The following is a 24,002-nucleotide window of genomic DNA, read 5'->3' as shown; positions in this document are numbered from 1 at the left end:
AATGATTCTTACATTACTTATTAATGATATATTTAAATTCCATGAAATGATTTTTTTCCACCACTCAACATGCCTGCTTGTGCAGTTTACAAAATCATGATCAATTGATGTGGCATTGTTGGTGATCATCACTCTGGTTCAAAAATTTTGCTCTATGATGACGTATTTGTGATGTTTTTGGCTCCCCAATAGGGTGTCAGTGGCTTCACTAAAACCAGCCAATGAGCAATCCAGCGATTATAATAGAGATTAGAGCCAGGAGCTAGTGTTTTGGTTGTGTATTATGCCACTGACAACTTTTCATTGCCATCCCTCCATCTGCAATGACAGCAAAGCACCTTTACTGGATTTTCACCTTATTAAACTTCCCTCAGATGGACATGATATCACAATCTACAAGGTAAGTGAATTCATTTAACAGTGAGCCAGATAAAAAATCCAAGGTGGCATCCCAATTTGTATTTTTTTTTTTTTTTTTTTTTTTTTTTTAAATATGATTTCTACATCCACAAATCGCCACAACACCATTTTGCCACAAGAAACTCTTTGGGATTAATTCCTTGTTTTCTGTTTAATTCATGGTGGTTTTTATGATGTTTCTGGTTTTAGATGTATTTTTTTTTTTTTAGTCATTGAATTGAATTTGATTTGATGAAAACTTATTTTTTAATTGTTAATAATTATTCCTCTATTTTTTAGACATTGATGTTGAACATACAGAATATTATACTGCACATTGAGGAACTTATGTTGCTGAAACTGTTTGAATTTTTCAAGTACGGTGAGGTTGGTCCTGAGATTGAAACCACGAATGAGAGTCGTTATGACGTGTTCAGGTGAGCTGTTGTCACATTATCGTATAATCTGCATACCTTTGGTTTTTTTTTTACCATTTCAATGTACCTATTTTTCAATGATTTTACCATTTAATGAGCTGTAATACAGCTTACTACTAGAAATGTTTTAAAAAAACTTTTTAATCCCGGCACCAAACTCCAAAATACCAGCAGGGATAGTTTGTTACCATTATTTAAGTGATGGTATAACCTGTCCCACCTTTTAATCCAGCCCCCGAAAACTTGACTGAGAAATACAGTGGGTAGTTTTCAACCATAGTTGACTTAATGTAAAGCGCCTAGAGGCATCTGTGATAAATATGTTTATATTATTATCATTAATTCAATTTAATTTTTATTTTGTAATAAAGCCTTGTTATAATAGTCTTTATTATGACCATTTTTGTGTCTTCTGTTGTCTCCTTTATCAGAACTAACGCTTCATTGAGTCAGGCTAAGCGATACTTCTTTGAAACGATCAAAGTAAGTACAGCCGAGTGTCGGTTGACGGTGCTAAAGTCCGTCCAGCTGCCACCAAGATATAAGCAACTCAAGTCGAGGATGCAACTCATGTTAATACAGTTCCAAGATGCACCAGTCAGCCTTGACCCATTTACACGTGTGCATGCATTTGAAACTCAGGAGCTTCTTCTTGAAGTTGTTTCTAAACATTATACTGAAGTAAGTAAATTACTTGCTACTAAATTAATTTATGTATAAATGTAAACCATGGTAAGCTCAACCAATCAAAAATAATGAGCACAGGATGTTTATTTTTTCAAAAAGTGTCTGGATATAAACTTATTCCCTAATGGAATTGAGTTGTAGTTTGGTGATGCTCTAAATTTATCTCTAAACTCATACATACTGTACCACCTAACACAGAAATTCAACCTTAGCCTAACTATTGATCTCATTCAGGAACTAAAGAGTCAAGCTGTTAAGATCCTTGGTGCTGTAGACTTCCTTGGCAATCCCATAGGGTTGCTTCAGGATCTCCGGGATGGTGTTCGTGAAGGTTTAGAGGGCAATGTTGCTGGACTTCTACGAAATGTCACACATGGCATGTCAAACACTACAGCAAAGGTAACCAATCAGATTATATCATTTCACCAGGCCAGCCAATATTGATATGACAATATCTTGACAAACCACTAAGTATACATTCTGACAGTATTTGTAAATATATTTGTATCAAGACTACTATACTAGAGTATACGTTCATTTATATCTTGTAGATGGCAGGAACAATATCAGCCGGTATTGGGTTGGTCACCATGGATCGCAAGCATCAGGACATGCGCCACCAGATTCACCGCTCTCATGGAGAATCTGGCGTTGGCCATTTTATGGCAGGGGTGAAAGGGCTTGGATTTGGAGTAGTTGGTGGATTAACCAGTGTGTTTACGCAGTCATACCAAGGTGCTAGCAAAGACGGAGTCGAGGTAAGTTTAACTGATGTCAACGGAGTAACAGTATTTGACAGAGCTGGCATATTGATTACACATGGCTGCTGAGATACTGCTACAGTACATGCATACTTGATATATACGGTACTTGACAGAGTATTTCATTATAGAACTACAATATCAGAGCTACAGAACTGCCATACTAATACTTGACATGGTAGACCCCCCATTTCAGTAATTGGCAGTGAAATCTCACCTGTGAAAAATGCTGAAAGAATTAAAGTTGCAGCATTAACCTTATGAACTGTTCTCTGCAGGGCCTCTTAGCAGGGTTTGGCAAAGGCATTGTGGGCACATTCACCAAACCTGTTGCAGGGATGTTTGATCTAGCATCAGGAACTGCAGCTGCTCTTAGCTATACCACTAGTAGCAACACCAATCAGATGCCACCTAAAGTGCGCAAGATCCGATGCTGTGTCAACCAAGCTGGTGTGCTGCCACGCTACACTACACATGATGCAACTGGACAGGAGTTTATGCGCAAGATAAGTGAATCTGAAAGCAAGGAAATGTGAGTTTTATAGAGATAAAAAATATTTCATATTTATTGAGCCTATAAAGTGTATAGATTTTGCATACCAGCACTACCATTAGTTGAAATATAAATTTGAAAATGTTTTGCCTCCCTCCATATTTATAAAAAGCATATAAACAGCATATATTTAGCAATATCACTGCTGATAAACTGTCATATGATTTGATATTTCAAACTTTATTAGTTCATCTTCAGGAATTACTGTCATATTATGTTAAAATTCAATGACATTATTTGTAATTGATGAGATTTAATGATTGATTTATTAAGTGTTCTTTATTAAAGGTATATAGCATTTGAGACATTACGAGACAGTGCGACAGAAGGAATGCAGGCCTTGATAACCAGTGAATGCGTCCATTTCTTGGGCGACTCGGACCCATTGAACCCTGTGCTAAGCGTGTGGTACTCAGAACTGTACCACGCCAACCATCTGAAAGTTGGTGAGTTATCAGTTGTGTGGCAAACACAGCACTTATACACAAATTTTTAGCTCAGGTCAGTTCTAAAACTTACATGTTAATGTAACATGCAGTGGTACTACCAGAAGGCACACCAAGTTTTATAAAAAAAAAAACCTGGTGTATTTTGATTTTTTTTTTTTTTTTTGCAGGGGCTAAACATTATGTTGAGTTAACAAAACAAGCATACACCGAGGCTGGTGTCTCACACCCTCACTTAAGTCCTAAGGAAAGACCACGAGTTGGATGTGACAATGAAACTATAGCACTAAAGGTAAGTAATAACTTAAGTGTAGGAATTAAAGTAATATTATAGTGGCACTATATGTTTTTAGTGTGACGTGTTTAACCTAGTCTGCATAGATATGCACCTTAAGTATAATTGATGAGATTGCTTTTGATAGTAATTGTTATTGTCGTGATGGAATAGACAATAACTGGATTGTTGTGTCAGGAGAAACATGTATAGGTGTAATTTTTGCTTTTAATACTTTAGAATACAGGACACTGTTTCTTCTCTTTCCATCCACAAAATCTGGTCTGCCCTCTTGCCTTTCTTTGTATTATTAAATGTTAGGTGATGGAGATGATGATTGAGAAATTTATGGTGGCGAAGTTTAAAGTGGCATTGATAACGATACTTATGATGGTGATGACAATGATGAGGGTGATCATAATGGTCATGATGATGATGATGATGGTGATGATGATGGTGATGATGATGGTGGTGATGATGATGGTGGTGATGATGATGACGACAAGGATAATGGCAGCTACAATGACAATCACGATGATAATTATTATAGTGATGTTAAGGAGGGTGATGATAAATGTATGACGTTTAACATTGCTGTGTTGGTATGCTTCACCAGGTTTCTCAGCAAATCAATTACGCTAAAAGTAAATATGAAGAAATCAAACAAATGGTAGCTACTGGTGCTGAAGATCAAAGTCTTCTACTCGTACTCTGAAAAAACTCCACATCACTGGCTGCTTCTCAGGGATAACTCTTCATTGATTGGTTGTTTGCTGGAGTGAATCAATTGGATTGGTTGGTTTGAAGTTTACTAACAAGTATACTTAATTGCTACTACTGTATGTTAGTATGTAGAGACAGAGTTAAGAAATAGCCTTTTTGCTGGTAGAGTTCGTTGAACCATGAAGGTCATTGAGCTTCTTGTTAAATTTCATTGATGCTCCTTGTGCTTCAACTGGTAGCTGATATGCGCATTAGTCAACTCTAAGGAGATTTTAACCTGTTAGTCCTATGTACACATGATGACCCTTAAGCATGTTTACCAGAAACAAAACATTGGTCATGTGCATTACCAGACCATAGCACATCAAATATACGTCTGTTCCAAAATGTGTATAGATAAGTGTTCGGAGCTATTTTTATTGAGTCTTCCTTGAAATATATAGCATCAGGATCAGTCAGCAGCAAAAAACTAGCACACCAATGGTTAGGGTATACTGCACCAGTGGTTTATGTACAGCACCGACGGTTACAGCATACTGCACCAATGGTTTAGGTATGCTGCACCAATGGTTAAGCTATACTGCACCAATCATGAGGTATACTGTATTGCATCAATACTTTAGGGGTACTGCACCAATAGTATGCTGCACCGATGGTGTGGCACCAGTTAAGGTATTCTGGACCATTGGTTAGGGTACTGCACCAGTGTTTTGGGTGTGCTGCACCAATGTACCGCTGGCTTAGGCGTACTGCATGACTAATAATTTCATTATTTTAAAAAAATGTATTCTAAGGACAGACAAATGAAGTATTTACCTTGAAATGTTGCACTGTTCTCTGTTTGGTGGGCTCTATATAGCCAATGATTATTTGTTATCAAAGGAATGAAGGTTAAAGGTTTGTTGACATATGGTTCCTCAACAGCTTAAATCAACAATGCAAATAATAAGTTAGAATATAGTTTTATCAAAGTTTAAAGAATGTATACTAATAATTGCAAGATGTAAAATTATTAAAAGATTTTAAAATATTGGTGGCAAATTGGGTTTTACAGTATGTAACCTATATAATTTCTAGCCATTAAATATTATTTACTGATTCATAATATTTATTATTTTTTTATTTATTTACTATATTGAATAATGAAATATATTTTTACTTGAATTGGATCTCACAACTCAATTATATATTTATGTTAATTTTGTTGCGTATTAATTTTCACAATTGTTATGTTCCTTAGTTTGAACACTATTTAGCTGTCCTGATTTTGATGATTAATAGACAACCTTGAGTTTTAGTTCCAAAGGGATTACTATAGTATTGGGGAAAGGGGAGTTTGTAAAATTATATAACTTCTTTATATTATATGAAGTAACTGATTCCTTGATTGACCTAAGGTTATTTCGTTACTCAATGAAGAACAGTAAGCCTACCGTAAAACCTCGAATAGAAGCCCATCTTTAGTTTGCAAAAGTAGCCAGGGCTTCTTTTATTTCCATGATGCATGAGTTTTTTGTCGAGATAGTGGAGTACATACACTTTACATGGATTTCAAAGCAACAAAATACATTAAAAACATGCTTGGTTATACAGTAGTTTAGTTTAGATTTAATTCCGGTTAATAGTATTAAATACACTACATGATACATATTGATGTTACGGTGGCCCTATTGTTTTGTAGTAGTAATTCTCAAAATTTATAGCATTCATTTTGAAAAAAAGCACCTTCTTTACGTTGCAAAAGTATTCTCGATATGAAGCCCATCTCGAAAAGAAGCCCATCCAAAGTTTACGAAAAGACAAAACCCAGTGCTTCAATTCGAGGTTTACGGTATTTATTAATTTCTTATTAATTAAAATGAATGTCCCGCTTTTGAAGGGTTTTTTATCTGTGCTATGTACATACATATGATTACCCCAGGATTTGGGTTGTGTAGCTTTAATTTTGGTGCCAATTACCCATGTATATTGTATGCATCAGTTAAGTCGGACCTAATTTTGAGATTTATCATTGTAAAAAAACATGTACAGTTTGAAAATTTAAAGAGAATTATTAAATATATTATAGATTAAATTTGGTGTATTCATCACTGTGTTATGACCACTATATTAATTCCTCTTACGACCAGTAGGCCTATTGTTTTATTGTGAATTTTGTTGTGTATACACAAGTTATTCCATGTCAAATAAACCAATTTTCTGAAAGTTCAGCTATTGGACTTTAAAATTTTGCATGTGCTCATTTTTTTTTCTGCTTAATTCAAGATCTGTACCACCATTGGTTGATTTGACATGGAATCACTGCCATTGGCATTATTGAATGATTCTAATTTCTCCATGTTATTTAATTACATGATTTAAATGGGTGCCTACCGGATGCATTCTTGCCTAATGTATAATTCATTATTGCTATTTTTTTAAAATTTATTATTATTATTGTTTATCATATGTATCATCATCGTCGTTATTATCTTTATACTGTATTATTATTGTTGCTGCTGCTAATGTTTTGTCATTAGGCCTACTATGTATTCCAATACATGACATATCGAATTCACCGACGAACCTCGCATATGAGAATGAGGACCACAAGTTATACAGGCTGCTATACTGTAATCGATAATTAATTAGCGATCTTCCAGTCGAGTTAATATGTATAAATTGAAGCCTACTGGAGCTGAATAAAGAAGTAATTGAATTCACAATCAAACAAGATATTGATATGCAAACAACAAGCAGAATAATTATAGCAAAAAAAATGTAGGCCTTTAGCGAGTTATCACCAACTTTTACCGAGATCTCAAAATTAGCTTGCAGCTGATATAGAAGAAGGGTAAGTAATCCTACTAAAGGGGTAAATGTTGATATTATATTATGAAGGCACGCAGACCGCAGGTGCTAGACGCGAACCTATAGCACCATTGTTTAATCATTGTTTTGTTATGCCTTAAAATAGCTAAGCTAATAACGGGGATAGACCTTATTCCATTTTTCCGGGTTTTCTGGGTGCTTATCTTAATTGTAGGTTTGAACGGTTATAATTGTGTCCTAGGCCTACGCCTAGGTTTTCTTGTGGGACCACTGTGCTGTGCTAAATAGAGACGTGTGCCTTTTCTATACATCAAGTATCTTGTGAAATACAGCGCACAATGATTCACTATATTTCACCATATTCAACCATCTTTGGAATAGACTACTTAGTCAGTAAAAAAACATACAAGTATAAGATCGCATACAATTGGGAAAGATTACAGCATATTAAATCTAAATTCTAACCGATAGTGCTGCCCAATTCATCACCAGTGACGCTGCGCGTCGCGTTTCCAGGCACCTAATTTAAGAGAGATAAAGTTCACATAGTGATAGATCGTATCGCATCATTTCCCAGCTCATTTTCTCATCTGTCCCCATCAGTACCCATCCCTCTTTTGGCTTTACACACGTACTGTGGTGTTGGAGGTTAGGAGAGAATTTCAAACAATCGAATGTCCATCGGCAGATATAATGAAACTAATTGAAACAACTAATAAAACTATATTCAATTTAATTTTAATGCTTGAGATTTAAAACTGACGAATTGTGTCTTGGTAAATGTAAATTTAAGGGTAGTTTAATGTAATAGGGATTAAAGATTAGTGGATTAATCTTGAAGAAAGCACGACAACTCTGCTTGCATATTGGCGAAGATTTTAGCACAAAGGAAACTATTGTTGACTGCCTTAAGTCCTTGCAGATGAAAGGCTAACGATTATTGATCGCACGCTTGCCCAAAACAGAGAACAATCAAACTCGGTTTAGGGGGCAGGGGCGGTGTATAACATTGAAGGCCACGTTTGAAATGACATCGAAGACTCATTTTAACATGAAGAAAACATTGTTTTTATTGATGTCGTGATGAAAGTTCTGTCTTGATCATAAACATGTGTCTTGTCTAATTTTTGCAGCTGGTACTGGCACGATGGTATTTTCGCAAACGTGTTTTCAATTGTTATACTTTAAATATCGACACGCGTTCAGTGCAGTAGGCCTACATTAGAACCAGCTTGTCAGTTCCATTGTGTTTGCTCCGGGTTTGCTGAGTACACATTTCTTATCAAAAATAAGGTATGAAACATTAATTTTGACTTATCAAGCAGCTTTTTTTAATGAATGGTGATTTAACGTCTTTTTAAAATTTAGTTGTAAAAGGTTGTAGGTCTACATTGTTCTGTACAAGGTTTTTCATGTCTGTTCACTTCGCCGTATTATCCGTGTTTACCGTTGCGAATTCTTACTCTAGCATTTTCTTAATATTACAATGAGACTGCATTATACATTTGCTAACCATCTTTAAATTTACATTATTTTGAATCCTCAAATGTAATTATTTTTAGCAATGTTTCGTAGGGCCTATATAATCTTCGCTTACATACTCTCGTGAATGTTGATATTTAAGAAAAGTTTGACCCACAGTTGTATATCATTATTACTTTAGTTTGGAAGAGCGTATAAAACAGAATTAATAAATAATAAAATATACAATAGTTATCATCTTTAAAAAAAAATAATATAGTAGGTCTATAGTATATTATCATTATCTTAATAATATATAATAATTAGGCCTATTATCAATATACGATCTATTATGTAAAAATTCAGCACGTTCGTAATGTTTTAACAGATTAAAGTCCAGACTGAATGACATTCCGACTGTTGTATTATGTATGAGAAACACCACCGTGCCATAGGTCTAGGCTTATAATTCTATTAACATCTTAAATGGCATTTAAATATCGATTTAGAAGTAATGTCATAGGTCGGTAGATAGGAATCTTGGTCCCAAGTGGGCATCCAGAAATATACAACATGCACGAAATTCCAAAGTAACCAGTCATGCGGTACAACCGGATTATAATTCATTGGTAATATTTGCCAATTGTACCTTTCTTAATATCATAAACTTGAGGGTAGGCCGAAACTATCGGTTGTAGCCTGTAGGCCTAATTGCCAAACGGTTTGGCCTAGTTGTTAATCGGCTTTTAACCAATAGCATAGCGTATGTATAGAAAAATCGCACGTGTCGCACGTAAAACATACCAAACATTGCGTCATTGGTTCTGGTGATGATGATGACGTGATGTTGCTGCTGATGATGATGATGGTGGTGGTGGTGATGGTGATGATGATGATGAATGATGACGACATTGACGAAGATAATGCTGATGACAACGATAATGACCGATGATGTTGATTATGATTATGACGCAACGACGAAGATTCATTCTAACACAATGTGCTTTAATTTTTCAGGAGGCAATGATGAACGCAACAATTGACGAGACGGCAACATCGGCAATTGGAGGATCTCTGATTCTTGTCTCAACAATAGCAATAATCTGTAATGTACTATTTCTAGTTACCATATCAACCGCACGCCGATCTGCGCCCGAAACATTACTATTAATATTGTCTTTACTCGACCTCACGTTTTGTATACTAGTCACGCCAATATCGATTGTAGCATATTTAATAGATTGGAATATAGCTGATACGCAGAGTGCATGCGACTTCCAAGGGACAATTTCATTTGCTATCAAGTTTAGCTCGACTTTTGTTGTGTGTTGTATTTGTTTAGAACGTTATTTTTGCTTTAAACCCATTCAGACTTCCTTTAATACATCGTGGAATGGAAGAGCAATCTTAGTTTGCACTATATGCGTCTTCTTCAGTCTGTTAGTAGGAGCTGTGCCATTGATTGTTGGGAATAGCATGAAGCATTTTGGAGACTCAATGAGTTACTGCCACTTTAATATCACACCTAGTGACTCAGTTTCGACAACATTCTCTGTCATTGTATTAATATGTGCCTACATTATGTTACAAATCTCGATGTTTTGCTTGGTGTCTGTGTTGTGTAACTGGGAAACATACGCGGTACGCACGAACCCGGACGAGAGACAGGATGGAAATACTGTTCATGCTAGGGGTAATACGACCACAGCTGGAGATTCGAACCACAAACGCGGCTTAACAAGAATGCTTCTGGCTGTGGCTTTTCTTCACTGGTGTTGCCATCTACCATTCATGGTAAGCAAAGTGTATAGTGCTCAGTTCATTAACATTTAATGAAAACGGACTTATTGTATTGCAATGTGTTTTGATGAACCAAGTAAGAACCCTGTTTTTAAAGATATAATATTTTAAAAAACCCTAAAACACAAGAGCACATTAAAGGTTCCAATTTATAGTTTTATTATTAAGTTCAATCAAGAGGCAGATCCAATCAAACATGTTGTGGCTCATTAATCAGTAATATCGATACCGGCCAGTTTAATGGTGTATTAATCATTCGGGAACGGTGATTTATTCGTTTATTTTCAATTGAACGCCAGCTTACTTAAAATATCATTTAAAGTATACAGTAATTAAAAAGCCGACTAATACGAGACACAAAACCATTTTAGTAGGCCTAACATTGACTCTACAATATGCCTACTTGACACGATCGTATGTAGACCTGTTCAAATACATTTTAGTAATACAATTATTCAAAATTGATTTATATTCTGTTTATAATGTAGACATCTATTGCAGTCAACCTCGGCGACCTAGTGTTCAATTTATTTTTTTAATGATCTATGGTAGGTGCTGCTAGCAGTGACACAGATTCAGGGAAGAGTTTCTCAAACGGCTGATTTCATCGTAGTGTATATCTTGGCGGTACAACCTACTTTAAACCCCCTAGTAATCTTTGCTCTGCATCCCCCTTACTATCATAGACTTAAGGGTAAATTCTGGAGAAAAACAAACGGTAAGATATGTCTACACTCCAATTTGATAAACATATGTGAAACGAAATTATTTTCAATAATTCATTCCTACATTTGTTCGATCATGTATTCATTCGACATATGTTCGTACCTTTTTCAAAATCTATTAAATCACTCTTCCATTTCATTTTCTAAGATGCACCTGCGTTCAATCATTCATCTGATGAGTCGCGATACCGTGACGTATCTCAACAGGACTGCTCTTATTGGACAAGGTAACCTGGGCTCCAAATACATTAGGTTTACATTCTTCTGGGCACGGTATTTTATTTTTGGAAAAAATTGAAAATACAAAAGAAAAGGTAGTTTAGCACTGTATACCAACAGATATGACAACATTGTAGGCTGAAAATGATTTTTCATGCAATAATACTTTATCATATTCTGAATCTATGTTTCCCCCATTTAGAGACAGTTACGACACCATCGACACTAAAGCGACTGGTACTGTGACAGAATCCTTTTCTCATTATGTTCCATCTTACTCCAGTGATGACGACCTTGGCTTGATCCGTCTAGACGGCTTACTGGCGGAAGGTTCAGAAGAGAGGTTCATAGGCCAACATCACGTTGATTATCACGGAATGTTTAATCATGCTTATTACGACTCTGAATCGTTAACATGTAGCACTTATTCTGGAAGTGATGTCAGTGACGACGAAGGAACAGGAGGTAGGTCTAGGATCCGTTGCATTCTGTAGAAAGATAATGGTGCTCTTTGTGTGTGTACTGCTTTATTGAATTGTATTAATTAACAGTGACATCAGTGATAATTGATTATACTGTATGGCCAAATGATATTCTGTGATATGAACCATCTCTTCGTCACTACTCTGGTGGCTCAACGTCTGTAGCTGTCCCCACATTTCGTACATACAATGGTTAATGGAAAATGCACTTGCTCGCTCTGCCTCTTCCGGGCCTTTGGAATGAACCTTAATTCTTTCATATAAACAAATCACCCAGGCTTACATCTTTTAATTTTAACACCTAATTTTACTTTGCTTCTGGTCATTTTTGTGTGTGATTATTATATATTTCGATTATTAACTGCTATTTTCTCGTTCATAGAATTTGACACAGACTTCTCTGAGTATTCGTATACGAGCGACGAAGGACATCATGGAATTCTATACTTAAATAGAAGATCAAGGAAAATAATTTTGCCGAGACACGGTTCAGAAGCTTTAGGCCTATATAAAACTAGATCAAGTCAACGCTCTGTTTACGGAACGCATTTTTCACCACATAATTCTACAGAACGGTATATAACTCCAAACTGTATTTCAATCCAACAAGTTAATGACGGAAATGGTAAAGAACCGCGCCCTCAATTATCGCTTTGTCAAAGTGACCGGGAACAAGCTCAAATAAATGTTATTAATGCACAAAACGACGCATTTAAGATTGATAATAACAGTAATATGTACAATAAGACTATAGGTCCAACTGGACAAACGATCTTGGTCGATGAGGTCAATAAGGAAAAGACACCCAGATCACGTCAAATTATTGGCAGGCGTGAACTTCGACGGTTAGGAATCAAGAAAGGAAGATTGACAGAAACGTTTACACGTGATAGCATACCACAAGAAACATCTTTATACCAAACCAAAAGTCAAAAAAGCATTTGTTTAGTGTGTCAAGGCCGGTATGCTCGACATGTTCCCCATTCAAAACACAATGTACAAAAAATTAAAGACGCAATTGTGAATGAGCCGCCATCGACAGAAGTGGCAAAATCCAAAAGCAAAGACCCGCGATTCATGAACGTATTATTTCAAAAAGCTCTCTATAAACACAGTGGTGGTAAGGATTTAAATCCGAATCGCAAAGATAGCAGTGATGCATTTAAGACGTTTCCTGAGAATATGCAGAATCGACAAACCGGATCTGCAGAACAAGTAGATCAACATGAGGATATTAATTACCGACAATACATCAGACATATTGCTAGCCTGAAGCACAAGCCTGTACTAACCAATGGGAAACATCCACCAGGAAGCCAGATGAATGGTAAACAAAACAATGTCTCAGGAAGAACACGAAAAAGACCTAATTTTGCAGATGCAATTACCAACTTGAGAAACGGGAACCACAGGATCGTAGAAGAAAAGCTAGATGAAGAGTATAAAGCAGCAACTCTTTCTGAGATGACGTCAGAATTTGACAACCAAACTACAGATTTAGCAAAAGTGAAAGAAACCGATGTGAACATCTCTCATGCAAGACCTACAACTTTCGAACACATTGAAGGCATTGAAGACGAAAAGCATCGTGCAGAAATTAGCCATTCTATGCAATGTAATAAAAACCAACTTTTTGTTACAGAGAATAAATCAAATATAGAGTATACTCAATCTAGATTCGGTCATATAGGCTGTAGGGATATGGACACCGGAGTTGTATCGGACCTGACTGGAATAAATGTTGGAAGCAAACCAGTATTAATAATAAAGAAGGTTGACGGAAAACTGCACAATGAGGATAAAAACCACAGTGACGTAGAACTAACAACTGAAAGTCTTTCGAATAACGAATATGCCTTTCGGTACCCAATGAACATTCCTAAAATTGAAGTCACTGATCTATCGGTTAACGACAATCATGAACGGTCAGGACAAACTTTTGGAGATTCTATTCTTTGCCAGTTGAGAAATGATACAAAACTGAGCCCATTCGAGCCAAATAACTAATAAGTTAGGAACACTGTCAACACGGTGAAGTTTTCTCTGACTTGATTTTTTTGGGGCTTTTTAAATTTTTTTAATTTTTATGGTGATAATTCATGCTTAAATGACATGTACAGTACACAACCATTAATTATTTCTCCGAATTTTCGGATCGGAAAGCCTACAGAACCAATCAGGAAATCGAATCAGTGTGTAATAATAGGAACGCTGGCGTTCAACGCATCGGAAACACGTCCGAATTTCGGTTCAGATTTGATGTGAATGCAGATTAATAATTTTACTCGAGATTTATCGACATTAATAGCATGTTTGATCAGTGGCGGACCGTAGGGTAAATTGCAGGGTATACTAGGTATTGGCATATCGTAACCACCCCTCCCCCCCCCCCCCGACAAAAAAAAATACTCGCCCATCCCCCAGTCTCACCCCGCCCACAAATCATGCTCAAATAGTTAAAAATCACCGATCCCCCACTTTACGTTCCTACCCTCATCAGCTCCCTTCTATTTCAAGACCCCTACGCCACTGATGCTAGGGCCTGCTAGTAGGAAAAGTTCGTAAGCCTAATACTATACAGAATCAGATTGCGTTCTACTATAGTCAAAATACAATGTAGGCCTGTTATTTTTAATACCGGCATAGTTGTCTTCTCTTCAAAAGGATTCTTATATATGTATTTTAACAAATTTCAATTCAAATAATAATAATTCAAAGTTTCTTCTATACCGCTCATATGTATGTAAATTTATTTAAACTTTAATCATTCAGATTATCGGCAGTGGAGGTCCCGGTTTGTGAGAAGAGCATGCGCACATACTCTTGGAAGCACCGCTTCCATTTCAGTGTTAAATTGGCTATTCTGAAGCCCACCACACGGTTGTCACAATAGCAAATTTATTCAAACTTTTTAGGCTGCGGGCCAGTTTCAATCTATTGACCACAGGCGGGCCGACATAAATTTTACTTCCAATTTGTTTTTAATGTCAGCCCCACCCACTTTATAAAGGCTTACAAGTCTTCCTAATAGGCCTATTATTAGCCTTGGTTTTTCGACATAAGACACCGTTCCGCAACCTGGGTCGCGACCCAATGTTTGGGTCGCGGAAACATTTAGATGGGTGGCATAAACTCTAAAGATGGTGAAAACTCTACTTAATACGAACAAGGACAAATGAAATCAAATTACATATCATAGCTTTTATTTTATTATTTTATATAGCGCCTATTCAAAGCGCTATTATGTTAAAACAATTTTACTTCAGGTATGAGAACTTGAAAGTGTTACTTTTGTTCCTTTCATTGTGTTTGGCTTTCAGTTGAAAATTATAAGGACAAAACATTTTTCTCTTCAATTTAATGTGTCTATGTCTGTGTCCAACCCATATTTCTGGCAGCAAATCTATGAATTTGTGTAGGCCTATATAGTAAAATGTCTGTAAATAATTCATTTTAAAAAATCTTATTGGAACATTTGATAACTTAATAGGGCCTACGTGCTTTGTTAAATGAGTAATTCAAAGTTATAATTTCATTTTTTATGTGTTTTAAATTGATTGTGTGGGTGATCTTTGGAGTAGTCGATTGCTAAAAGAATCAGGTGAGTTCTTCTGATAACCCTCGCGCGTATAAAACGACAGACGTGATTTATTGACTTAATTCACTCAAACTAAAAAAAAAATACCGTATTCAATCATTTCCCTATTCTATTCAGATGAATTTGGCTTCCGGTTTGATGGGGTCGCGCCTGAGTGCTTGACATATAATTTGGTCGTGAGCTAAAAGTTTGCGGAACGGGGATCTAAGATAAGCCTTGTTTTGTAAAAATGAGGGAACGCAGTTTGGCATAGGGAACATATCTCCTACCCTTCTACCACTAGAAATTTTCCAAAAAAAAAAACACCCTCATGTACTAAGTACTTAAAAAAATGTCAGCGCCAGAAAATTCCCGACGAGGAGCCTAGATTCTCTTTCCCTCGATTTACCTCAGCTCATGGTTGGGGCTGAGGTGAGCAATTTTTTAAAAATATACACCTCTAGATCGACGGAAATGATCAAAGGAGTGTTTTTAACAGAATGACATGCCCAAAAGCCTGCTCCACGGATCCGCTGGTGGCACCGCAAATGCTTAGACATACATCATATCAATGATCCCCCATCAGTCTCCCTATCCCCCATTGCCATTAGCACAAGAATCACCAACCCGTCTCTACTCCCAATGGCAAGACACTAGATGGATATGAAAGTATGTGATGTGAACTATGTTCTTAGTGAGCTACACTAAGAAACACTAATATAATGCCAAGATAGTCATGTTTCTATTAACAGAAAAACTGTAAGTGTTTAAAATCGAACGGAAAATGATTACTTTGTAGGGATGTTACGCGGGTCGGATCAATTTGCCCGCGGGCCGGGGGTTGAATATCGGGGTTATAGGGTATGCTCTGACTACCACTGATTCACTGAATACGTGATTGGCTGATGTTAAAAACCAGCCATGCGGTAATTCTAAGCAACTGAGAGTACGATGCGAGGCCCGACTGTCACTTATCCAGACACCAATGTAGACTAAACATTGAAAAACTGTAGCATTCCACTCTAAAAATTAAGGTTTATATAGAATATTCTGACTAAGAAATGCTAAATAAAACGGAGAAACTGTACTACTATATATTTTCTTTTTAATTTGTTTTGGCCAGGGTATGCACTGCATACCTTGACGGTCCGCTACTGGTTTTTATAAGTGTTCAGATGTTTCTGTAAGCTCCTTAGGCCCTACTGCCAATATTAATACGTTCAAGCAACTCCTACCGTTTTCTATAGACGTGTATAAAGATAGACACATTGAATCGGCAGCTGACGAAATTCCACGAGAATGTGACGGGTCGTGTAAATGATCGCTTTCAATCCACTTTTTATTTCCACCAACAGCCAGTTAAGCAAGTGCTCACACAATGGGCGAGCCAATTCAGCAGTTATAAGGTATGAATCGATATGTTAATTATAGCCATGACTGGAAAGAATATTTATACCAGTTAAAAAAAAATGCTCAGACTGTCGAAAAAAGAACATAAATATATCAATAAATAGGATTAACCATATTCAAACTTTATTCTTTTGTATTTCATATACACTTTGTACAAATTAAAATCAAACTTTAAAATCTGTATTTATTATCTTAAATATCTTGACCGATATACATCGAGGTTGGTTTCCACTGTAAGCATGGAAGTGATGGCTATCAACAAAAGTCTACAAGGAACTGAAGGCAGTACATGCAATTCTTTTCTACTAAAAACCGAAAGGTCCACTGATTAATCTCAGATAAGAAAGTATAATACATACTCCAAGTATTGAATACACGCCATCGTGTTGGGATTCAATATTTCGACATTAATTATGTCATCATCAGGAATCAATTCAAATCAATTCCTGATGATGACATAATTAATGTCGAAATATTGAATCCCAACACGATGGCGTGTATTTCAATACTTGGAGTATGTATTATACTTTCTTATCTTTTCTACTATTCTTTCGGAATTACCAGGTGCTTAATAGGGAGCTTTTGCGACGAGGCGATGCTAGAACGGGATCACTCATGCGTGACCGTCCTACCGGGCGTCCTGCATTCTCTGCATATGTAAATTTGGCTAAATTATGTCCAAGAATCCACTCGACAAGGAAAACATGCGTTCTTGCATGTGCAGGTGACTTTTAGTGATGTCATTACATTCTACGTCCTACCGACGTTGTGCAATCAAAAGCACCCTACTATGTCTTTCATTTCAAGCCATAAAGGAAAGCTGAGAGTGAGGAAAGTGTTACATAACAAAGCACTCTTCACATTCTTTCTGCCGAGGGATGAGGGAGGGTTGGTTGGTCTACTTCTCTATTGAGGGACAAGGGAGACTGCAGTTGGGAAGTCAAACCCATTTGCCACCTTTTTACCTGCCAATGGATCTGTACTATTCGTATTGAATACCATTGTTATCTGCATATATTAACAAAAACAAAGACTATCAGAAACTAACATTGCAAATGGTCTTTAAATAAAAATTACTAAAACACTTGTTTAGTAATAATATATGTATTATGTTAATAAGTTTTTGTTAAACCTGCCACTCTTTAAAGAAGTCATTTCCTTTATCATCAACAACTATGAATGCTGGGAAGTCTTTGACTTCAACTCTCCAGACAGCTTCCATGCCTAGCTCAGGATACTCAAGCTGTTCAACTTTTTTGATGCAGTTCTTTGCTAATATAGCTGCGGGGCCTCCTATAGATCCGAGGTAAAATCCTCCATGGGTTTTGCACGCTTTTGTTACCTAAAAAATAGAAATAACTTTCCTTAAAATACTCTCAGTAGAAAAATTAGATACTTATATAATATACAAAATTAATATTGACTGCTCATGAGGGGAACGGTGAAATATATTGCCCCGAAGTGATGTGGAGGCGTAGCCTACTGTTTTCCCTCAGGCCTTCGGGATATAGATTTCACTGTTCCCCGAATCTAGAGCAGTCAATATTAGTTTTATATTATACTCGTACACGGATTCCACGAGGCATTAAAAAAAGTAATGTACCAAGTTAACCCTAGGCTTGCTGATTCGTGGCATGGTGAAAGGGCCATTCTCTCACTGCAGAGGTTGCAGTCCCCTTTACCATCTGTGTATGTCATAAATTACACAGCAACATTATGAATGGGGCCTAGAGATTACATCGAGATAGGGAAGAAAGTACATTTTTCCCCAGGAATTTATGAACTATCATTCAACATAGGAGTGATGGTTGAAGTTATTACCTGCTTTTTAATCAATCAGATGCTTGAAATATATGTATGTGGTATAGTAATTTATATCGTACCCTTTACCAAGGCATACAAGATGCTGCTTATGTTGGTATTAATACAACCAGCAACCTTAATGATTCCGTGCAAATAATGTGACTATCAGCATTAGTACATGGAGCTACTATTCTTATCCTATTATTTTCAAATGTCGTTTAAACTTACTTGTTTACTCCTGTTGCCTTTAGCTAACATGACCATTGAGCCGCCTGCTGCCTGGAAACTGTCCACGTATGAATCCATCCGTCCAGCGGTGGTTGGACCAAACGACCCAGAAGCATAACCCTGCAAGATTTAGGATAGGCAGTATTGAATTATGAATTTATATATAGTTATATTTTTGGGTTTTTTTTTTTTTATTACTAAGCCAAAAATTGCATATTAGAAAAAAACTTCATTTATGATAGATTTTTAAATATTGTTGTTGAGCAGTTATAATTAAAGCTGGGACTAAAATAGCTCCATGGTTCATTACACACACACACATAGGTTAGGCCACTCTACTATATAGCGCCCTCTATGGGCTCTCAGTGATGCTACTGTAATGTTGCAATCATTCCTTTGAGGTAATAATTGATCATGTGTTACAAGCTGTGTGCTGACCATAGTCAGTTTTAACACCTGTGATTTTTATTAAGATAATAATATTCTGTTTGTGTGAAGGAATAGGGACCAATGGGTTAAAAATTGGCACTTGAAACTTTAAATGGAATCTGCAGAAAAATTTTATTTTATTTTAATTTGCATCAAACAAAATCTGCAAAATGATCCTGGACTCCCAAAATAGGAAACAGCCCAACTCCCTGATCATTAGGTACAAATTGATATTGAAGACAAGTTAATTTTATTTTATACCTCTGGTGTTTTGGCTGGTCCTGCATAGTAAACCGGATGATCCTTAATGTACTGAGGCAGACCTTCGCCACTATTAATCCTCTCCTGCAGCTTAGCATGTGCAATATCTCTTGCAACTACCAGAGTTCCGGTCAAACTAAGACGTGTTCTGATTGGATACTGGCTTAAAGTACTAAGAATACTGCTCATTGGTTGATTCAAATTCACCTAGTTAAAAATAAATTGGAATAAATAAAATAATAATTCTTAAAAATAAATTGGAATATTATTTGCATTTGTTTAAGAATAAAATTATCATTTTATTTTTGTGTTATTACAATTTCACTATGTGATTAATATTATCATAGACACCATGTATTACCAATACCATTATAATTATTATCAATATCATTATCATTGTTTTAATGTTATAATACCTTAACAACATCATCACTGAGATCTTCCATGGATATTTCTGGTAAGTACTGGCTAGGATTAGTCTCAAGTTGTTCTAAAAATACACCTTCCTCTGTAATCTTACCCTTCACCTGTGAACAAATATTAATCGATCCATCAATAAATGAATTATTCAATGAATCGGTAAAACAATCAATCAATTTCTCATTAAATTTAAGCATACTTGTCTGTCAGCAGAGCAGGAGACTCCCAGACCAACCGGGCAAGAAGCACCATGGCGTGGCAGGCGAATCACCCGCACATCATGACAGAAGTACTTGCCACCAAACTGCGCACCGATGCCCATCTTCTGACTAAGCGTTTGTACCTGCTCCTCCATCTCCAAGTCCCTGAAGGCACGTCCAACCTCACCACCTACAATCAATGTATATTTCATAAATGACAATATATTACCACATAGATGCGAAGCTGTTCCTGTCCTGGTGACTGCTGCTAATTCACAAGGCAATCCATTATTATCAGTAGTAAACAATACAATAATCTTTACTATTTTCATTACTCACCATTCGTTGGAAGATTGTCCAAGTATTTTGTCGAGGCCAGTTTAACAGTCTTGAGTGTCATCTCAGCTGATAAGCCCCCAATTACTAATGCGAGATGATATGGTGGACAAGCTGCCGTGCCTATTGTCTGGGAGATAATAGTAAAAATAATAATAATTTAATATTTTGAAATCATGCAATAATACAAATTTAGAAAGCTAAACATAAAGACGCCAGGCAATGTTGTATATCCGAGTTGGTTTTGGGCTAGGACAAAATCTTAGTTGACAATTGTACCTTAATTTTCTCGTTGATGAACTGTGTAAGTTTCTCTGGATTCAGTAGCGCTTTGGTTTGCTGGTACAGGAACGTTTTATTTGCCGAGCCACCTCCCTTGGCAATAAACAGGAAGTGATATTCATTACCAGGTGTGGCGTATATCTCTACCTGTGCAGGTAGGTTGGTGCCAGTGTTCACCTCTTTGAACATGTCCACAGGTGATACCTGAATTAAAAACATGATGTTGAAATTGATTGACGGTTGGTCACAAATGATTAATGTTGTTACTATGATGTTGTACGTTATTGACACTAGGTGGTTAGGATTAAATACTGGTGATTACAGAACTGACTTGTAAGTGAGATTATTTGTGGCTTACCTGTGAATACCTGAGGTTCCTTTGTGTGTAGGTATTATAAACACCTCTTGAAATGTGTTCCTCATCATTTTCATCAGTCCAGACATTCTGACCTCGTTTACCTGAACGCCATAATTACAATTCACCAATAATAATAATAATAGTGATAATAATATGATAGTGATAAAAAAATTATAATAATAATGTAATTATAATAATAATAATATATTTTTGATAATATATATTTGATAATAATAAAGTACACTTTTATATAATTGTAAATACTGTTGTTTAACAATTAGTACTTTCCTTAATCTTACTGTAGGCCTATTTATATTTTGACAGTATAGTCTTCTGTGCCTGTTTTTTGTAAGGCAGGCATCTTCTGATGTGTGAACTCGAAGAAGTTTTCAGCTTTTGTTGCATTTTGGGAGTTTTATACAACTAATAAATAAAATGGATATCAGTAGCAAGAACAACAGTTTATAATAGTAATATATAGTTGTAGTAGTAACAAAATAAAATGGTGATAATTATGATGATGATGATTATTATGATGACAATTAATGTAGTAGTTACCCATGACAATTGCAGTGCCTGTATCCTGACAGCCAGGAAGCACCATGTCAGCGGCAATACTAGCATTCTTTAGCAGTTCCAATGCTACAAACTTATCATTGCTTGATGCTTCTGGATCATCTAAGATCTTCCTTAATTGCTATAAAAAAAAAAGCAGCATAAGGGGCATGCTCATTGCTGATTACTGATTAAATGGATATAAAATGCCAGGGAAGGGGATCAGGGATTTCTAAGGCAAAGCAAATTTGTATCTCCTGTACTTATTTTAATTATTGTAGGCCAAACTCTTTTTCTGGTTGTTTTGTCTGTAATTGTATGTTGACTGTAATAATGTACTATTATGTTTAGTGATGTCAACAAAAGAAACTGAATCTGTATCATTGTATTAATCATTGTATTAAGGATTCTAGCAACAAAAAAGCGCAAGAGTGGGAGAGGGGATGCTGTTTGGGGTTTTTTTGACAGCCAAATGTGGGTGCATGTTACACATACAATATTAAAATGGTGACAAGACATATAGATATCATATGGTGCTTTGAGAAAAATGTATTGTATAATGTAGGATTTGAACATAAGACCCTTTCATTACAGTTTGGTTGCTCTACCAACTGAGCTATGAGGACAAGCTGATATACTTTTTTTGAATTGGATATAAGGATGATAGAATAGAGAGTACTGTTGTTTAAAGGTAAAAGCTTGATTCAGCGCTGTTGAATCTCACCGTGAGATGAGCTGGCCGGAGCAAATGTGCAATGTCCACCATAGCCTGCGAGGTCAACAATGTCAAAGCTTCCGGATCAACTTTAAGAATTTTCCTTCCTCCAAACTCAACCGTTGAAACATGTTTATCTGTTGAAAAAAGAACAGTTGGTTACAGAAACAATCACAACTTTTATCTTTTAATTTCCCCCTCTACCCAACTCTGCCTGATACATCTCGTCAGATAAAAACAAGGAACATTTTAAATCTAAAAGCAATATTTTGAGGTTCAGGACAGATGGAAATGGTCTGAAATTGCCTGTTACTTTTTTGGCAGTAGGGATTTAGCCCTGAACCTTTCAGAAATGTCAAACCCCCTATCAGACTACTCAGCACCTCCGTCAGACAAATCCAGGCGACACCACATGCTCTACTTAAAGTTAAGCTATGTGTCATTTAGGCTTAGGGTTTGCTGTTCTTATTTGGTTGTTACAAAAAGTCTTGCCACTAGACAGCAATTGTATCCAAGACCCAGGGATTGGAAGTCAAGGCCACCAGACTACTACCCCTATGCTAGTTGTTGGGTTGTAAGAAACCAGTTCCGCTCTGACAATTACATTTAAGATACAGTACCTGTGAGTTTTCTAAAGCTTGTCGAATCTGCTTTAACCGGTTGCCATATGTCTTGGTAAAGAAACGGCTTAACAGAAGTTGCAGCTGTAGCTCGTTGGCACCACCTCTGTTGCCATAGTGACAAACATGGTCGCAAGATCGTGTATAGTTTTACATGTTTCTGCATTTTTCTATAATCGTAAGAGAATTAAGTTAAAACAAAATGTACTGTATGTTTTACACCAATCCCTCTAAGCGCCTAAGGTCAGTACTACTACTGAGATACAATACTACTGGAAGTGATACTATTAGTATTTACTAGGCCTAGTAGTAGCTGGGCCTAGGCTTTCTTATTTATTTGATATTTGGCAATTGCCCATGATTCCTGGCTGGGACCAGGCTTAGTCTGTCTGTAGTACTGAGTAGGGCTATTGCTCCTATCAGTATCAACCAAGCCAAGGCAGTATTAAATAAATTAATTAATAAATATTATTTAATACCTCCTTGCTCCTACTATGTTGCTACTGACCCGGTAACAGGTAGTGTAGTTAAAACAGTGAATAGAACGCTATCTACGTTAGGCCTAGACGTTACCATCCAAGACAAGGTAGACATTGAGCCCAGCGTGACAAGCCTATCTGGGCTGGGGCTATGCTGGCCTAGGCCTAGAGTAAAAAGCATGCTATGCCTTACTAAGTTACGATGAATAATCTAAGAATCGCCCATCTCATTTCTAGGCCTACACTCCTGCACCCTAGGCCAGCGGTCTAAATATAATAAGTCATTACGACTAATAAACTATGTATGATTGAAATATCAAAGTATTTACTTATTAATTATTGATAAATAAAATAGGGTTTATCACACCTTGCACAGCAAGTCGCTTATCATTTTTTCGTTTTCCTCACTCTGGAAAGCGCCACCAAATTGTAATTTGGAGTAAAGGTCTTTATACCGTAAAACCAAGGTAATTCAACAAAAGGACGCACATCTCCGCTCTCGAACATAGCGCGTGCGTACAGTCCTTTGATCTTTACTGTGGCATCGACAA

At 36.5% G+C, this 24,002-nt stretch overlaps 3 protein-coding genes across 3 annotated transcripts; 2 read left to right on the top strand and 1 right to left on the bottom strand.

The window, feature by feature from the left end:
- Positions 1-329: 329 nt before the first annotated feature.
- LOC117101767 (vacuolar protein sorting-associated protein 13D-like) lies at positions 330-6,354 on the top strand. Its single transcript, XM_033241824.1, has 9 exons — positions 330-400; positions 700-836; positions 1,268-1,517; positions 1,758-1,922; positions 2,075-2,281; positions 2,563-2,816; positions 3,126-3,283; positions 3,454-3,575; positions 4,174-6,354. Exons 2-9 carry the CDS (start codon positions 706-708, stop codon positions 4,270-4,272), a joined length of 1,386 nt encoding a protein of 461 aa, XP_033097715.1. The 5' UTR covers positions 330-400; positions 700-705; the 3' UTR covers positions 4,273-6,354.
- Positions 6,355-6,483: 129 nt separating this feature from the next.
- On the top strand, positions 6,484-14,140 carry LOC117101766. The gene is made up of 7 exons (XM_033241823.1): positions 6,484-7,113; positions 8,225-8,384; positions 9,570-10,346; positions 10,905-11,070; positions 11,226-11,304; positions 11,499-11,761; positions 12,161-14,140. Exons 3-7 carry the CDS (start codon positions 9,576-9,578, stop codon positions 13,783-13,785), a joined length of 2,904 nt encoding a protein of 967 aa, XP_033097714.1. The 5' UTR covers positions 6,484-7,113; positions 8,225-8,384; positions 9,570-9,575; the 3' UTR covers positions 13,786-14,140.
- Positions 14,141-17,237: 3,097 nt separating this feature from the next.
- Positions 17,238-23,881, bottom strand: LOC117101764 (fumarate hydratase class I, aerobic-like). Its single transcript, XM_033241818.1, has 12 exons — positions 23,819-23,881; positions 22,973-23,142; positions 22,362-22,489; positions 21,641-21,779; positions 21,083-21,183; positions 20,722-20,928; positions 20,446-20,572; positions 20,106-20,296; positions 19,903-20,013; positions 19,487-19,693; positions 18,797-18,916; positions 17,238-18,107 (listed from the first exon to the last, which is right to left on the bottom strand). Exons 2-12 carry the CDS (start codon positions 23,136-23,138, stop codon positions 17,892-17,894), a joined length of 1,713 nt encoding a protein of 570 aa, XP_033097709.1. The 5' UTR covers positions 23,139-23,142; positions 23,819-23,881; the 3' UTR covers positions 17,238-17,891.
- Positions 23,882-24,002: the final 121 nt, after the last annotated feature.

Source organism: Anneissia japonica, unplaced genomic scaffold (assembly GCF_011630105.1).
Source record: "Anneissia japonica isolate Jap-2015-1 unplaced genomic scaffold, ASM1163010v1 scaffold4988_len2956909_cov206, whole genome shotgun sequence".
Lineage (NCBI taxonomy): Eukaryota > Metazoa > Echinodermata > Crinoidea > Comatulida > Comatulidae > Anneissia > Anneissia japonica.
The sequence above is the reverse complement of the archived record's forward strand: the minus strand, read 5'-3'. Positions and strand labels throughout refer to the sequence as shown.

Excerpts from the sequence above, each read along its gene's own strand:
- LOC117101767 (XM_033241824.1), top strand. The coding sequence starts at position 706 with ATGTTGAACATACAGAATATTATACTGCACATTGAGGAACTTATGTTG. Across the intron at positions 1,518-1,757 it reads TTTCTAAACATTATACTGAA|GAACTAAAGAGTCAAGCTGT; the intron begins GTAAGTAAATTA and ends GATCTCATTCAG. Across the intron at positions 1,923-2,074 it reads TGTCAAACACTACAGCAAAG|ATGGCAGGAACAATATCAGC; the intron begins GTAACCAATCAG and ends TATATCTTGTAG.
- LOC117101766 (XM_033241823.1), top strand. The coding sequence starts at position 9,576 with ATGATGAACGCAACAATTGACGAGACGGCAACATCGGCAATTGGAGGA. Across the intron at positions 10,347-10,904 it reads GTTGCCATCTACCATTCATG|GTGCTGCTAGCAGTGACACA; the intron begins GTAAGCAAAGTG and ends GATCTATGGTAG. Across the intron at positions 11,762-12,160 it reads TGACGACGAAGGAACAGGAG|AATTTGACACAGACTTCTCT; the intron begins GTAGGTCTAGGA and ends TCTCGTTCATAG.
- LOC117101764 (XM_033241818.1), bottom strand. The coding sequence starts at position 23,138 with ATGCAGAAACATGTAAAACTATACACGATCTTGCGACCATGTTTGTCA. Across the intron at positions 20,929-21,082 it reads GGAACCTCAGGTATTCACAG|GTATCACCTGTGGACATGTT; the intron begins GTAAGCCACAAA and ends TTTTTAATTCAG. Across the intron at positions 20,014-20,105 it reads CCTGCTCTGCTGACAGACAA|GTGAAGGGTAAGATTACAGA; the intron begins GTATGCTTAAAT and ends ATTTGTTCACAG.